Raw genomic sequence first — 17,838 nt, forward strand, 5'->3', positions numbered from 1 at the left:
GTAAAAACTATATATATTTTTTAAGTAAACAGCCTATTGATCTAGGCCCATTTTAGTATATTTCATGCCACCATTTCATGCAATCAAATTAAAAAAAAATTATTACTTTTTTTTATAAACTTTGGGTTTTTCACTATAATTATTTACATACTGCTTGTGCAATCATGGTGCAAATGGTTGTAAAAGTTTCTCTGGGATCCCCTTTGTCCATAAATATCATATATATATGACTTTGCCATTGCTTTTTGGTAATTAGAAGGCCACCGATTGCAACTGCGCACCACACATCTATTATTCCTGGCAGTGAAGGGGATAAATAATCGCTTTCCACACATTCCTTTTCAACATATATGGAGTGTGATTACGTAATAAAGAGCATGTGTACAGACAGGTAGCAAATTCTGACAGGTAGCAAATTCTGACAAGGTAAGAAACTCTGACATGTAGCAAATTCTGATGGTTGCAAATTCTGACAGGTAGCAAATTCTGACAAGGTAAGAAACTGACAGGCTGCAAATTCTGACAGGTAGCAAATTCTGACAAGATAAGAAACTCTTACAAGTAGCAAATTCTGACAGGTAGCAAGTTCTCACAGGTAGCAAATTCTGACAGGTAGCAAATTCTGACAAGATAAGAAACTCTTACAAGTAGCAAATTCTGACAGGTAGCAAGTTCTCACAGGTAGCAAATTCTGACAGGTAGCAAATTCTGACAGGTTGCAAATTCTGACAAGGTAGCAAATTTTGACAGGTAGCAAATTCTGAAAAGGTAGCAAATTCTGACATGTAGCAAATTCTATCAAATTAGATCATTGAGCTCTAGCTGTTTAATCAATTAATTATTTCAAACTTTTAATATGTTATAAGTTTTTTTTTCATTAATAGTTTATTCTTTAAAGGACCACTAAATACAGTCAAATTGAATAACAGACACATAAACAATAAAAAGATGAAGCTATAGCACTTACATTGAATTTGAAATGAGCAGTAGAATATTTTCTGGCAAATTTTGAAGTTAATCCAATTATCCCTTCCTCCTGTACCATGTGCCAGCCGATAGCCAATCACAAGATGGATATATGTATATACTATGCAGTTTTGCACATGCTTTTTTATTAATGCGAGAAAATGGCAACATGGTGTTCTAAATACTTGAAATTGAGTTTTTCTTAAAACATCATATTTGGCACTTCTGTTTAATGTAAAAACCTGTGCAAAAGATTTCAGTTACCAATAAACAAGACAGAACGACAAATTATTAAAATACTTACCTTTGCGTTATGGTAAACATAAGACTGATCCTCCGCCCACATCTTCTACTTTCTTTAGCATTTGGATGACGAATCCGGCTTATTTCAATCGTTGCATGCCCCACAAGCTGGATGCAAAAGGGGAGCACACAACGATTGGAGGAAGTCAGTGTTCTATCAGCATTTGCTACCTTGTCAGAGTCTGCTACCTCTGACTGCGCATGCTCTGTATTACATAATCGCACATCATATATGTTATAAAGGAATGTGTGGAAAGCGATTATTTAAATCAGCAGCACATGCACTGAGTGGTAGCAGATTCTGACAAGGAAGTTGTCCTGTCAGATTTAGCTGCAGCGACTAAATGCGAACATGCGCTATTGAAATTGGATGCTGATACTAATAAAACAAAGAAAAATGACATATAACAATTATATATAAATACACAATTCAATCACTTGCCACAAATTTGCACATGCTTTTCTATTATTGTGAGAAGATGGCAACATGAGGTTCTAGGTACTTGAAATTTCGTTTTTTTCAAAACATCATATTTGGCACTTCTGTTTAATGTAAAAACCTGTGCAAAAGATTTCAGTTACCAATAAACAAGACATAATTGCAAACTATCCTGATCACAAATTATTATTTATTATCGGTTATTTGTAGAGCGCCAACAGATTCCGCAGCGCTATTAACATAGGCGGAATACAAGGAAACATTTTTAGGGATCAGACGGATAGAGGGCCCTACCAAGAGTCACACTGATGTAGTCAGCTCTAAAGAAGGTGATCTAGCATGGTTCTTAGGCTTACATGCTAAGGGGGTTCAAGGGGATAGCAATGGAGGAGAGGAAATGGTATAAAGAAAGGATAGTGTAGGTTGTATGCATCCGTGAACAGTAGAGTCTTTAGGGAGTGCTTGAAGTTTTCAAAACTAGGGGAGAGTCTTGTGGAGCGAGGCAGAAAGTTCCACAAGATGGGAGCCAGTCTGGAGAAGTCCTGTAAGTGGGTGTGTGAGGAGGTAACAAGAGAGGAGAAGAGTAGGAGATTGTGAGTAGAGCGAAGCAGACAGGAGGGAGAGTATCTGGAGAAAAGGTCTGAGATATAGGGGGAGCAGTGCAATTGAGAGCTTTGTATGTCAGAGTGAGAATTTTGTGTTTAATCTTGGAGGCAAGAGGAAGCAAGTGAAGGGATTGGCAGAGAGGTGCAGTAGATGAAGAGCGACGTGTAAGGAAGATGAGCCTGGCAGAGGCATTCATTATGGATTGTAAACGAGCTAGACGGTAGCTGGGGAGACCAGAGAGGACAGCGTTGCGGTAATCAAGGCGGGAAAGGATGAGAGAGTGGATTAAAATCTTAGTTGTGCAAGGAAATGTCTAATTTAAGAGATGTTTTAAGGTGGAAGAGGCAGGATTTAGCCAAGGACTGAATGTAAGGAGTAAAAGAAAGATCTGAGTCAAGTATGACCCCAAGACATCGGGCATGCGGGGTAGGGGTAATGATGGAGTTGTCGACAGTTATAGAGAGATTGGGGGTTAGATTTTGGAAGAGCGGGGGAAAATAAGGAGCTCAGTTTTGGAGAGATTTTGCATGAGGTAGTGAGAGTACATCCATGATTGCTCATAGAAATCCTGTTTAAGAAGATGAAATTACTGTAACTTAATCATAAAATGTGAGAATGAAATAAAAACATAAATTTTAAGTGCAAATTGCGAAACGCCATTCCTAGATGTTGTAGTTGTAAATTCCTTTTTAACGTGTTTCCTGCAGATCTTGTTAGCTGTACAGGATATCATGTATCTGTCTATTAAACACATATACATATGTGAAATTCTGTCCCGCCCACTACCAAAGGACTATACAATAGTGCTGAATATAGGTTTAATGAATGTAGACCAGGTTTTCTCAACAGCCAGGCCGTGGCCCAGTACCAGTCCTTGGTGGTTCTGCTGGAGGGTCATAATTGAATATATATTTTTGCTGCCTTTTTGCTGTGAACTGATCACCACCCAGAATGTCATAAGTATGGAGGTGTGGGCCTATCAGAGTGCCACTGTGCATGCACGCTATCTCTGTCCCAGTAGTGAATGGGTTAAATTTTGAGCTAAATGTTGTAACATCATGGAACCAAATCAAGACTTAGTCATACAAAACACCTGCTTTCCACTTGAGTCCAAATCTGAGGTGCCGAACAAAGTAATTTTCAGTTACTATATATAGGGGATCTTGCACATTCAAAACTATAGAGACCACTAAAATACACACACAAACACACACACACATATATATATCTCAACACTCAGTGAGAAGGATGATCCCTGTGACGACCAGAGTTATCCAACCCTGCGCCAGTCACTTATTTGGCACAGAAAGGGTTATCAGACACCTTCTACTCTCACTAATATGTCACAATCTAGCCACACCAGACAAGCTTGTGATTTCGTTCAGTGGGTGCAAGGGTTAACAACACTCTCCAGTCTGTACTAGACGTAAAAGAAATGCCCAAAACTCCCCTTTAATGCCACCCACACTAAACTAACTACAATATCTCAGCTGCCACCACTTATAATTTATTAAAGGGAAAATCCTAAGAAAAAACCCAGACTTACACATTATCTTTCAGAATACAATTTAGCAGAAAATAACCTAAAATATACAGTTCTAATACTCCAGTCTCTTTCAGTAACATGGTTCAATTATTAGACAAAGGCCAACACTTAATAAAGGAATTATTTATTATGTCAAAAATATTATGCACAATGCATTATTAATAAAAAGTTGTTACAAATACCATTACACACAGCAAACAGTTTTTAAAATAAAAAAAGGAGAAAAACAGATTTAATACTTTACTAGTCTCAATATCTGTGCCTGGGGACTGGCATGAAGCAATGGGTCCTTACTCTGCAGAACAGCTCCCCTTGTAAGAATGACAATCTTATAGGTAAAAACAAAAGTCTTATACCTATTTTCCAGAGATCAAGTGGCCTGACCACACCCTCCTGGGCGGGCTAAGAAACCCCCCTGTCTTTATGACCTTCAATAAATATTTGCCTGAAATTATAGAACCCATTATAATTTCTGCTAGGTAAATCTATCTTCATATATACATACCGGGAATCTCTTAGTTTCATTGGGAGAATCGGTTTGATATCAAATATGACATAAGTTGTCATATTTCCCTTCATTTAATGTCATAACAGTTTTAAATACGTATATACATTATACCAATGTCCTTTTATTGACCTCCTCAGGATATGGGGAAGAAGCACTGTGTTGTATCTCTGAAGCTGATAGCTTGAGCCATAAAGCGCTATTCGGTGTATACTACAAAGCATTTATGAGGCTCCTGGCACTTCAAAGAAAAACAAACAAGCACAGGACACAATTCTTCTTGAAAAACAAACAACTGTTTTTAGTTCACAAACTAAACAGAATTAACCCCTTAGCAGCTAAATCCTGAGGTATTCGTGACAATCCCCCTTAAAGAAGCCTCTGGTGCAAACTGCAGAATATAAATTTAAAATGAAGTTGCATTATCATGTACTTCCTGCTATTTTTATAGGAAAGGGACATAGTTCATTTGGCTGTCAGAGTGGGGTAGTGCGGTCTGGGTGTGTTACTGAGCAGCTCACGGACAGAGACAAAGTGGTGTGTGGTATGTGGTGTGTGGTATGCAGGGATAGGCAAGGTGTCCGTACATGGACACTGGTGTCCTTGACTGGCCCTTGCAGTATCCGCCACCCATTTTGCGGAGTGGAGGGAGGAGTAGGACAGATGAATTCTGGTCCTCACTCCTCCTCGACGCAAGCGGCACCACGCTTAATAGCGGGAAAGTGAGGGAAGAAGCAAGTTGCCTGCAGTCAACTAACCGTGAGTCGTGACCCGTTCCAATTCCTTGATCTGTGCGGAAGCATGGTGTTGGTGTCTGTGTGTAGAAGACCGCTGCCTACTCTGACAAACCTTACGTAACCAAGTAAGTAACCAACCATGATGATCATGCAATTAACATCAAGGTAGGTGGGTTTGGTCAGGAGTTGCAGACTCTCAATATAACCAAAAATAAAATAAAAGGTAATACCACAAGCAATCTTTATATAAATGTTATTTTAAACTTGTTTGATTAGATGACTAATTTGTACTTGTGGAACTAGACCAGGGGCGTCCAACGTGCAGCCCATTTGACAGCAAAGTGTTTCTATCCAGACTTATAGAAACATAGAATATGTCGGCAGTTAGAAACCATTCGGCCTATCTAGTCTGCCCAAATTTATGAATACTTTCATTAGTTCCTGGCCTTATCTTATATCTAGCATAACCTTATGCCTATCCAATGCATGTTTAAACTACTTCACTGTCTCTACCACTTCTGCTGCATGGCTATTCCACCATGTATCCTCTACCCTCTCTGTAAAGAGAGTGTTTTTTGATGTTTTTAATTTGAAATGTACCTTGGTGTCCTTCACTAACATCTGTACTTTGGAAAATGTCTGCCACAGCCTTGGTCCGTGCCTATCTCTGGTGGTATGTGGGTATGGTATGTGGCATATGGGTGTGGTATGTGGGGTTGGTATCGGGGTGTGGTGTGGTATGTGGGTGCGGTATGTGGCATGTGGGTGTGGTGTGTGGTATGTGGGTGTGGTATGCGGGCGGATATGGGGTATGTGGGTGGGGTATGTGGTATGTGGGATGTGTGTGTGGTGAGTGATATGTGGGGGAGGTATGTGGGTGGGGTATGTGGTGTGGTATGTGGGTGTGGTGTGTGTCTTGCTGTTCAGGGGCAGTCTGTTGTTCTGGGCAGGTTCAGTTCACTCCTGATTGCAGTTTGTAAAACCTTTTTACAAACTTTCACCTTGAATCATAATACAACAAACCAGTTGTAGTTTGCAAGTAAACACAATAGCAAAGTGTGTCATCATTAAATTGACACTTAAATGTGTTTATTTATTGTACATTCCTGTACACTGTATTAAAAGGACATTATCAGAAAATAAACTTCTGAATTTTAATAAATAACTTTTTGATTACCTCCTACAGCCTTAAGTGTAAAGAGTCAAATATGTAAACAAACTAACAGCGTAACATGCTCCTGTTCCACCTACAGAAAAGCATAAATGTTGATTGGGTGATCAGCAAATATTTTCTGTGGTTAGCAATTGAACCAGAGTTTGTTTACATGTTTAGCCATTTAATGCCAGATTACAAGTGGAGTGCAAAATATTGCATTTGTGAGGGAAATATTTGTGCTCGACTTAGTAATACCAGCACACGCAAATGTGTTCTGGTATTACAAGTTAGGTTCAACACAATGCGACCTCGCTTTTGCAATGTGCTCACGAGAACACAGTTCCATAGGCTCCAATGGGAGCCTTGTTCTCATGCTGTGATACACGGCATTTGAACCTTGGCAGCACAGAGGTTAAGTCACGCAGCGAATGGCAGCAGATTTTAAATATAAATGTATAGGCTTAAAACACCTCACATCCCAAAAAAACTGCTTAATGCAGTTTAAAAATGTTTTTAAAAATATATATACATATTTTATTTTATAAAATGCATTACACACTTTATTTTGGGGACATTTGGGGCACATTTGTTTAAATTAACCACACTCATGGTAGCAATAAGGAACCACTTGTAATGGCTGTTTATTTAGCGCTCAACTTGTAATCTAGTCCTATGTAGGTAACAGAAAAGTAACACAAAACAATCTGACAAACAAATAAACCACTTAAAGAAAAAAAAACAAGGTTATTTTTTGATGCTATATCCATTTAAATGAATAGTTCAACTCAACAGAGGTCCTACATGCTTATCACAATAGGGAATATCTTACCCACACACAAAGTCCAAGCTCTCTGCCCCCCTCAATACTTGAAACTTTATAATGAATCTGGTGCTGATAACTGCACTTGCATTCCCACCTTGGTTGCTGGTACCCATGGGTACCATCAAGAACGACTCTGGGAGACACTATTAAAACGAAAACAATATATATTTCTATAAAAATTACAACCTTACATTACAGATGTTTAAATCCGATATCAGTTTAAACCTTTATATAATAATATTAATTATTCTGTATTTTTAAATTATAATATAGATAGATTCCGTTAACATTTTAGTCAAACAACATATTTCTGTCATTTTTTGGGGGTAGAATGTGAATACCTATTAGTTTATCTGTTTTTTCCCACAACTTTCAACAATGTGTTTCTTAATGTGTTAACACAAGTTCAGAGCTATCAGATGTGTCACACTATCTGGGGTGTATTTTCCAGGTCACAATATGGATAACAGAACATTATACTCAAATCTCAATTCTCCATAGCATGTTTAAATGGATACTAAACCCAATTTTTTTCTTTCAAATTTTAAGCAATTTTCTAATTTACTCCTATTATCAATTTTTCTCTGTTCTCTTGCTATCTTTATTTGAAAAAGCAGAAATCTAAACTTAGAAGCCGACCCATGTGTGGTTCAGCACCCTGGATAGCGATTTCCGATTGGTGGCTACAATTAGCCACCAATCAGCAAGTGCTCCCCATGTGCTGAACCAAAAATAGGCCAGCTCTTAAGCTTAGATTCTTTCTTTTCAAATAAAGATAGCAAGAGAACAAAGAAAATTTGATAATGGCAGTAAATTAGACAATTGCTTAAAATTGCATGCTCTGTCTGAATCATGAAAGAAAAAATGTGGGTTTAGTATCCCTTTAACAATACATAGTATAAAAAATGCAATATAGTTCCATTATTTCTTTTGCCTGGTTTCCCTGTTTTTTATCACTGTATTCTGAACTGACATTTTTTCACTCTCCTGGAGGAATTAGAGTGCATCATGCAGAATTCAGAAAACTGACCCTGCAGCATTCTATACAGTAACTTTTTGATCAGTGCAGGAGCCCCATTGTATATTTCTGTAATTGGCCACAAGAAAGGAGACAAAGTAAACATACTTAAAGGGACATGAAACCACAATTTTCCATTTTTTTCTTTTATGATTCAGACAGAACATGTGATCTTAAATCACTTTGCAATTTACTTCTATTATCTAATTTTCATTCATTAGCTTGCTATTCTTTGTTGAAAAGCATACCTAGGTAGGCTCAGAAGCAGCAACATATTACTGAGAGATAGCTGCTGATTAGTTGCTGCACGTATATATGCCTCTTTTCATTGGTTCACCAGATGTGTTCAACTAGATCCCAGCAGTGAATTGCTGCTCCTTCAACAAAGGATACCAAGAGAATGAAGCAAATTTGATAGTAGAAATTAATAGGAATTCTGTTTAAAATCACATATTCTATCTGAATCATAAAAAATGCGCATTTTGCCAATAAAATTATATTTTTCTCTGCATATAAATATTATATGTTTATATGAGAAAAAGGAAAACAATACAAGAAACCTTTACTATTGCATCTCCATCCTCTCTGGTCTCCCTAGCTACCATCTAGCTCCCTTACAATCCATAATAAATGCCTTTGCTGAACTAATCTTCTTTTCACATCGCTCCTCATCTGCTGCACCTCGCTGCCAACCCCTTCACTGGCTTCCTCTTGCCTCAACAATAAAACAGAATCCTGGCTTTGACATTTAAGGCCCTCAATAACACCGATCCCCGCTATATCTCAGACATCATCTCCAGATTCTCTCCCTCCCATCCCCTTTGATCATATACTCTCCCTCCTGTCCCCTTCGATCAGGTACTGTCCTTCCCGTCCGCTTCGCTCAGATACTCTGTCTTCCATCCCCTTCGATCAGAAACTCTCCCTCCCATCTCCTTTGATCAGATACTCTCCCTCCCGTCCCCTTCGATCAGATACTCTCCCTCCCATCCCCTTTGATCAGATATTCTCCTTCCTGTCCCCTTCGATCAGATACTCTCCCTCCCCTTCAATCAGGTACTCTCCCTCCCGTCCCCTTTTGCTCAGATACTCTCTCTCCCGTCCCTTATGATCAGATTCAGATACTCTCCCTCCCATCCCCTTTGATCAGATACTCTCCCTCCCGTACCACTTTGATTAGATACTCTCCCTCCCATCCCCTTTGATCAGATATTCTCCTTCCCGTCCCCTTCGATCAGATACTCTCCCTCCCGTCCCCTTCGGTCAGGTACTCTCCCTCACGTCCCCTTCGCTCAGATACTCTCTCTCCCATCCCCTTCGATCAGATACTCTCCCTCCCGTCCCCTTCGGTCAGGTACTCTCCCTCCCGTCCCCTTCGCTCAGATACTCTCTCTCCCATCCCCTTTGATCAGATACTCTCCCTCCCGTCTCCTTTGATCAGATATTCTCCCTCCCGTTCCCTTCAATCAGATACTCTCCCTCCCGGCCCCTTCAATCAGATACTCTCCCTCCCGTCCCCTTCGATCAGATACTCTCCCTCTCGTCCCCTTCAATCAGGTACTCTCCCTCCTGCCCCTTCGATCTACCCACAACTTCCTCCTCTCTTGTTACCGCCTTGCATTCCCATCTACTGGATTTTTCCAGAATGCCCCCTATCTTGTGGAACTTTCTGCCTCACTCCACAAGACTCTTCCTAGTTTTAATAGTTTCAAGCGCTCCTTGAAACAATAAAAACCCACATTTTTTCTTTCATGGTTCAGATAGAACATGTTTGCAGCACTATATGGCAGCAGTTTGGCAACAATGTTATACGCTACCTATCTAGATATCTCTTCAGCAAAGAATAACATGAGAACAAAGCAAACTTGATAATAGAAGTAAATTTGAAACTTTTTAAAATTGTATTCTCTATCTGAGAGAAAGAAAAATGTGGGGTTTCATGTCCCTTTAAAGAATCTGCTCTTCAGGCATGTATACCATGATTGTACATTAACCTTTTCTTACTTCTAAAATACTGGGCACCTGTAAACCTTAAAGGCACATTAAACCATTTGAGATGGTAATATAAAATGATAAATAATATATACAGTATATAAAAAAACTCTGCAATATACTGTCATTATTTATTTTGTCCCCTTTTCCTGTAATTCCATTCTGAAATTGTGAGCTTTTCATTTCCTGTTATAAATGAAAGTGCAGAACACTGTTGTATTCCACACAGTCATTGGCTGCACACTCTAGTGACCTACTGTCCCTAATTGGCCACAGCAGAGAAGGTAACCTAAGTTACAACATGGCAGTACTCATTGTTTTATAGACACAAAAACTTTACACTTATTTTGTCAATATTTAAACAGCTAATGAAACTTTAAAAAATAGATCTACATGTTATTCTTAGACTTATCTTTTCTTTGTATGCATCAGTGTATCCAGCATTTGTTTAGTTTTAATGTCCCTTTAACAAAGAAGCCCGTTTTTAAAAAGACACTCTCAGTAGTAAACTTGCTAAACAGATTATGCTTAAAATGTTCTTATATACCTATATTATATTTATTTATTTTTTACTTCTTATGTTTACAAGGACTACACACACTTTAAGGCACTCAGATATGCAAATTAATTCACACTGTAAAAAAATAATTTGAAAGTTGTTAGGTCTGAAAATTAGAATTTTATAGTTGTACTCAGCACAATAACAACCTGGTGCTTACCTGATAGCAATAATCTGATACATATTGCAGGGTTATAGGTTCAGGGAGATGATTGGACACAGTTATTAAAGCCTCATCAAACTTCAATTCATTAACTATGAGTGAGAGGAAAATAATTAATGTACATTAGATTAATGTCAAAGCAAAACACACAAGACAATTTAATTAATGGATAAATCCTACAGGTAGTTCCTCTACAATACTGTACATTTATCATTTGCTCATACGGCTACAACATAAACCTTTTTTTTCTTTTCTTTTTTTTTTATTTTAAAACAATTTTACAAAATAATGCTAATGAATAGAGAAAGTAATCTTAGTGACATGTAAATACATGGTATATAAATGTAAAAGATTAACAGTGCAATTGCAAACATGCTATATATATATATATATATTCTTACAAACATAATTACCATAAGGTTGGATACCCAATAGTGAAACAGTCTAACAAGGTGATAATAAAATTGAGGGTTAGTAGGTCCTTTGGACAGATATTAAGTACATTATAAGTAATAAAAAGATAAAGTAATCACAATATACTGTATTGCACTTATACCTTCAAAAGAAAAAGTACAGCTAAATTGATAGAAATTGACACCTATTACACAGACAAGACCACCAGTGAGTGTTTTTGTAACATGTAAGTAGTTTTGCTTATTTTTAATAACATTGTGCTGATTTTCAGACTCCTAACCAAGCCTCTAAGTTTTAGATGTATACTGATGTCTACAGACTCCTATGGCTCCTGTTTGTATAATCCGTCTTTTCATATGTAGGGAAAGGGGGAGGGGGGAGTGTCTTCTGTTTTCCCAGCCCCTTTCACTGAGTGTCCCAGTCTATCCTCATTAACAGTGCAAAACTGGGAGCTTCTAAGTAAGTTTTTAAAAGGTTTTATACTAGATTTTGAGATCAGTATTTGTGCATATTCTTCTTTACAGGGAGTGCAGAATTATTAGGCAAATGATTATTTTGACCACATCATCCTCTTTATGCATGTTGTCTTACTCCAAGCTGTATAGGCTCGAAAGCCTACTACCAATTAAGCATATTAGGTGATGTGCATCTCTGTAATGAGAAGGGGTGTGGTCTAATGACATCAACACCCTATATCATGCATAATTATTAGTCAACTTCCTTTCCTTTGGCAAAATGGGTCAAAAGAAGGACTTGACAGGCTCAGAAAAGTCAAAAATAGTGAGATATCTTGCAGAGGGATGCAGCACTCTTAAAATTGCAAAGCTTCTGAAGCGTGATCATCGAACAATCAAGCGTTTCATTCAAAATAGTCAACAGGGTCACAAGAAGCGTGTGGAAAAACCAAGGCGCAAAATAACTGCCCATGAACTGAGAAAAGTCAAGCGTGCAGCTGCCAAGATGCCACTTGCCACCAGTTTGGCCATATTTCAGAGCTGCAACATCACTGGAGTGCCCAAAAGCACAAGGTGTGCAATACTCAGAGACATGGCCAAGGTAAGAAAGGCTGAAAGACGACCACCACTGAACAAGACACACAAGCTGAAACGTCAAGACTGGGCCAAGAAATATCTCAAGACTGATTTTTCTAAGGTTTTATAGACTGATGAAATGAGAGTGAGTCTTGATGGGCCAGATGGATGGGCCCGTGGCTGGATTGGTAAAGGGCAGAGAGCTCCAGTCCGACTCAGATGCCAGCAAGGTGGAGGTGGAGTACTGGTTTGGGCTGGTATCATCAAAGATGAGCTTGTGGGGCCTTTTCGGGTTGAGGATGGAGTCAAGCTCAACTCCCAGTCCTACTGCCAGTTTCTGGAAGACACCTTCTTCAAGCAGTGGTACAGGAAGAAGTCTGCATCCTTCAAGAAAAACAAGATTTTCATGCAGGACAATGCTCCATCACACGCGTCCAAGTACTCCACAGCGTGGCTGGCAAGAAAGGGTATAAAAGAAGAAAATCTAATGACATGGCCTCCTTGTTCACCTGATCTGAACCCCATTGAGAACCTGTGGTCCATCATCAAATGTGAGATTTACAAGGAGGGAAAACAGTACACCTCTCTGAACAGTGTCTGGGAGGCTGTGGTTGCTGCTGCACGCAATGTTGATGGCGAACAGATCAAAACACTGACAGAATCCATGGATGGCAGGCTTTTGAGTGTCCTTGCAAAGAAAGGTGGCTATATTGGTCACTGATTTGTTTTTGTTTTGTTTTTGAATGTCAGAAATGTATATTTGTGAATGTTGAGATGTTATATTGGTTTCACTGGTAAAAATAAATAATTGAAATGGGTATATATTTGTTTTTTGTTAAGTTGCCTAATAATTATGCACAGTAATAGTCACCTGCACACACAGATATCCCCCTAAAATAGCTAAAACTAAAAACAAACTAAAAACTACTTTGAAAAATATTCAGCTTTGATATTAATGAGTTTTTTGGGTTCATTGAGAACATGGTTGTTGTTCAATAATAAAATTAATCCTCAAAAATACAACTTGCCTAATAATTCTGCACTCCCTGTATAGTAGTGTCTATTACATGAAAATTGGTGTATACTGTGTCCTTTTATGAAAATGTATAATATAAAGTTAGAAAGAGAAGAGGGAAGTAATTAGTGATTTTCACCAGCACCTGACTAGATGGAGAGGTTTAGAATTGAGGACATTGGGGTTCAGTATAGTTCTAGCATTTAAGCTTGTTCCAGTTTGCTAATATACTTATAGTGGAGCTGTTCTAAGAATATAGTGTAAGCCTGCTCTTTTAGGCTTGCTGTATTGATTCTCTGTTAAAGTAACATTGTCTGTTTAAGTATAATAGTTAACCAAGCTATTTTCTAAATTATTTGCTTTGCAAGGGTTGCATTTTTATTTTAAAAAAAGGAAATAACTAAATAACTTTATTTCTAGCATTCCATTTTTTTTTTGTTTTTCTGTCTGTGTGGGTAATTAGGGGTGGGATTATTTTCACCTGTTTGGGCCTTGGAAGCCTATAAATTTAGCACATTTACTCTGTGAGCTTGCTCTTTTAGGCTTGCTGTATTGAATCTCTGTTAAAGTAACATTGTCTGTTTAAGTATAATAGTTAACCAAGCTATTTTCTAAATTATTTGCTTTGCAAGGGTTGCATTTTTATTTTAAAAAAAGGAAATAACTAAATAACTTTATTTCTAGCATTCCATTTTTTTTTTGTTTTTCTGTCTGTGTGGGTAATTAGGGGTGGGATTATTTTCACCTGTTTGGGCCTTGGAAGCCTATAAATTTAGCACATTTACTCTGTGAGCTTGCTCTTTTAGGCTTGCTGTATTGAATCTCTGTTAAAGTAACATTGTCTGTTTAAGTATAATAGTTAACCAAGCTATTTTCTAAATTATTTGCTTTGCAAGGGTTGCATTTTTATTTTAAAAAAAGGAAATAACTAAATAACTTTATTTCTAGCATTCCATTTTTTTTTTGTTTTTCTGTCTGTGTGGGTAATTAGGGGTGGGATTATTTTCACCTGTTTGGGCCTTGGAAGCCTATAAATTTAGCACATTTACTCTGTGAGCTTGCTCTTTTAGGCTTGCTGTATTGAATCTCTGTTAAAGTAACATTGTCTGTTTAAGTATAATAGTTAACCAAGCTATTTTCTAAATTATTTGCTTTGCAAGGGTTGCATTTTTATTTTAAAAAAAGGAAATAACTAAATAACTTTATTTCTAGCATTCCATTTTTTTTTTGTTTTTCTGTCTGTGTGGGTAATTAGGGGTGGGATTATTTTCACCTGTTTGGGCCTTGGAAGCCTATAAATTTAGCACATTTACTCTGTGAGCTTGCTCTTTTAGGCTTGCTGTATTGAATCTCTGTTAAAGTAACATTGTCTGTTTAAGTATAATAGTTAACCAAGCTATTTTCTAAATTATTTGCTTTGCAAGGGTTGCATTTTTATTTTAAAAAAAGGAAATAACTAAATAACTTTATTTCTAGCATTCCATTTTTTTTTTGTTTTTCTGTCTGTGTGGGTAATTAGGGGTGGGATTATTTTCACCTGTTTGGGCCTTGGAAGCCTATAAATTTAGCACATTTACTCTGTGAGCTTGCTCTTTTAGGCTTGCTGTATTGAATCTCTGTTAAAGTAACATTGTCTGTTTAAGTATAATAGTTAGCTAACCAAGGTAGTTAGGCAAACAAGGTTTTGGGGTAACCAAGGGGAAATATATTTATTTTATACTTTTAAGTTAAACCTTTTATTAAGAATGTGTGAGAATCTCATTCAGTGTACAGCTTGCCACATGTTTGCATCACTGGAGCAGCCGCTTCTGGGATTATATGTTTGTGGCAAGTGCGAGCATATTGTCTCTTTAGAAACTCGTATTGGGGATCTGGAGGAACGAATTGCAACACTACATGAAATTCAGACACTTGAAAGGGAAATGGATAGGACTGAGCTGGTTGTTAATGGTTCCAGCAGTGGGAATGGGGAGGATTCAGATGAGGAGACTCCAGGATGTAGCTGGGTCACAGTTAGAGGGCGAAGTAAGCGGAAGAGACAGGCCAGTTCTGAGCTGGTACACCCCAATAGATTTGCAAGATTAAGTGAAGATGTTGGGGATATCAGTTCAGGGGTGGCAGTGTCAGAGAGGGCCGTGTTGCCTAGTATAGTGAACAGTCCTTTAGCTGTGGAAGAGGAGCATACTATGGTGGGCAGTCCTTCTGTCATGGAAGAGGGGCATACAAGTCAGGGCCAGAGGCAGATGTTGGTGGTAGGAGACTCTATTATAAGGAAGGTTGATAGGGTAATTTGTCATCCAGACCCTTTACATAGAACAGTTTGCTGTCTTCCAGGGGCTCGTGTTAGGCATATTGTGGAGCGTATTGATAGATTGTTAGAGGGATGCGGGTCTGATCCTGCAGTCATGGTGCATATTGGTACTAATGAAGAAATCAGTGGGAGATGGAGAGTCCTAAAAAATGACTTCAGGGAGTTAGGTAGCAAGCTTAAAGCAAGGACATCCAAAGTAATATTTTCTGAGATATTACCAGTGCCGTGTGTTAACTCAGTAAGGCAGAAGGAGCTAAGGTCTGTTAATTCATGGCTAAAAACATGGTGTAAAAATGAGGGGTTTGACTTTTTAGAACACTGGGCTGATTTTTCACTAGGGTACAAATTGTACAGTAAGGATGGATTGCACCTGAATGACATGGGTGCAGGTGTGTTGGGGGAAAGGATGGTAGCACGTTTAGAGAACCTTTTAAACTAGGCAAAGGGGGGGAGGGTCAATTTGAACAAAATAGAACAGAGAGATCAGTGTCTGAATATGTCACTCCATTAATATCTCAAGGAAGGGATGACTTAAGAAATGTCACATTAGAAAGTATAGAGGAAAGTACACCAAGTAGCAGCAGAAAGCACATGAAAATTAAATGTATGACAACAAATGCAAGAAGCATGACAGGTAAAATGGGGGAGCTGACGCTCTTAGTTGCAGAAGAGGACTATGATGTTATCAGTATAACTGAAACTTGGTGGGATGATTCACATGACTGGGCAGTTAACTTAGAGGGGTATACATTATTTAGGAGGGACAGGAATAATAAAAGGGGTGGAGGAATCTGCATGTATATTAAACCTGACCTTAAACCTACAATAAGGGAAGATATTTATGATACAAGTGACAATGTAGAGACCCTGTGGGTTGAAATAAAGAGTGGGGGGGAAAAATACTAAAAAAATATTACTAGGAACATGCTACAAGCCTCCCAACATTAGTGACCCGGAGGAAACTCAACTACTTATCCAAATAGGTAAGGCTGCTAATAACAGTGCTGTAATTATGGGAGATTTTAACTACCCTGATATAAACTGGGCCAATGAAACTAGTAATTCAGCTAAGGGGGATAGATTTTTAAATGTTCTCAGGGATAACTTCTTGTCACAATTAATAGAGGAGCCAACTAGGAGTAAAGCTATATTGGATTTAGTGCTATCAAACAATACAGATATAATATCAAACATAGAAGTTAAAGAACATTTGGGTAACAGTGATCATAACATGGTCACATTTGAAATTTCTTTTCATATGCAGTGTTTTAAAGGCTTAACTAAGACTTTTAATTTCAAGAAAGCAAAATTCAACGATTTAAGGAAATCATTAAATAATATAAATTGGGACAATGTATTTTCTAATAAAAATACAGAGGATAAATGGATAATATTTAAAAATTTGTTAAATAAATATACATATCAATACATACCATATGGTTATAAAAATAAAAAAAATAAGCCGTTATGGCTAAATAAAAATGTGTTAAAAGAAATTAGGAAAAAACGTAGGGCATTTAAATTATTAAAAGAAAATAGTACAGACTCAGCATACAATATTTATAAGGAATGTAACAAAGCATGCAAAAAAGCAATCAAATTAGCCAAAATTGAAAATGAAAAATTAATTGCCAAGGATTCTAAGTCTAACCCTAAAAGGTTCTTTAAGTACATAAATAGCAAAAAATCTAAGAAGGATAATATAGGTACATTAAAATGTGTGGAGGGTAGCATGATAAATAATGACAGGGAAAAGGCTGAGGTACTAAACCAGTTTTTTTCTTCAGTATACACAAGAGAGGAACCATTGAATGATACTTTGGAACAGAATAGAACATGCCAGTCCATACCACTAACTGGGTTTTGTTTAGAGGATATCAGGAAAAAACTAAAAAATATTAAGGTAAATAAAACTCCAGGCCCAGATGGAATACACCCAAGGGTGTTAAGTGAACTTAGCACTGTTATAGACAAACCTCTACTCTTAATTTTTCAAGACTCATTATCCTCAGGCATGGTACCCCAGGATTGGCGTAAAGCTGATGTGGTGCCACTCTTCAAAAAGGGAAGCAGGGATGATCCAGGAAGCTATAGACCAGTTAGTCTGACATCAATAGTGGGGAAGATATTTGAAGGGATTATAAGGGATTATATTGATGAGCATATTCGTGTAAACAAGATTATGAGTTCTAATCAGCATGGCTTTAGGAGAAATAGATCATGTCAAACTAATCTAATTAGATTCTACGAGGAA

At 37.8% G+C, this 17,838-nt stretch overlaps 1 protein-coding gene across 1 annotated transcript in view; it reads right to left on the reverse strand.

Moving 5' to 3' along the window:
* LOC128640395 (heparan-alpha-glucosaminide N-acetyltransferase-like) overlaps positions 1 to 11,020 on the reverse strand; it is a 623,176-nt gene extending 612,156 nt beyond the window's left edge. The window contains exons 1-3 of the mRNA XM_053692886.1: positions 11,014 to 11,020; positions 10,811 to 10,905; positions 7,088 to 7,224 (exon numbers count right to left, since the gene is read on the reverse strand). Of these exons, the coding sequence (XP_053548861.1) occupies positions 7,088 to 7,224; positions 10,811 to 10,905; positions 11,014 to 11,020 (239 nt within the window). The remainder of the gene's footprint in view (positions 1 to 7,087; positions 7,225 to 10,810; positions 10,906 to 11,013) is intronic.
* Positions 11,021 to 17,838: the final 6,818 nt, after the last annotated feature.

Source organism: Bombina bombina, chromosome 9 (genome assembly GCF_027579735.1).
Source record: "Bombina bombina isolate aBomBom1 chromosome 9, aBomBom1.pri, whole genome shotgun sequence".
NCBI lineage: Eukaryota > Metazoa > Chordata > Amphibia > Anura > Bombinatoridae > Bombina > Bombina bombina.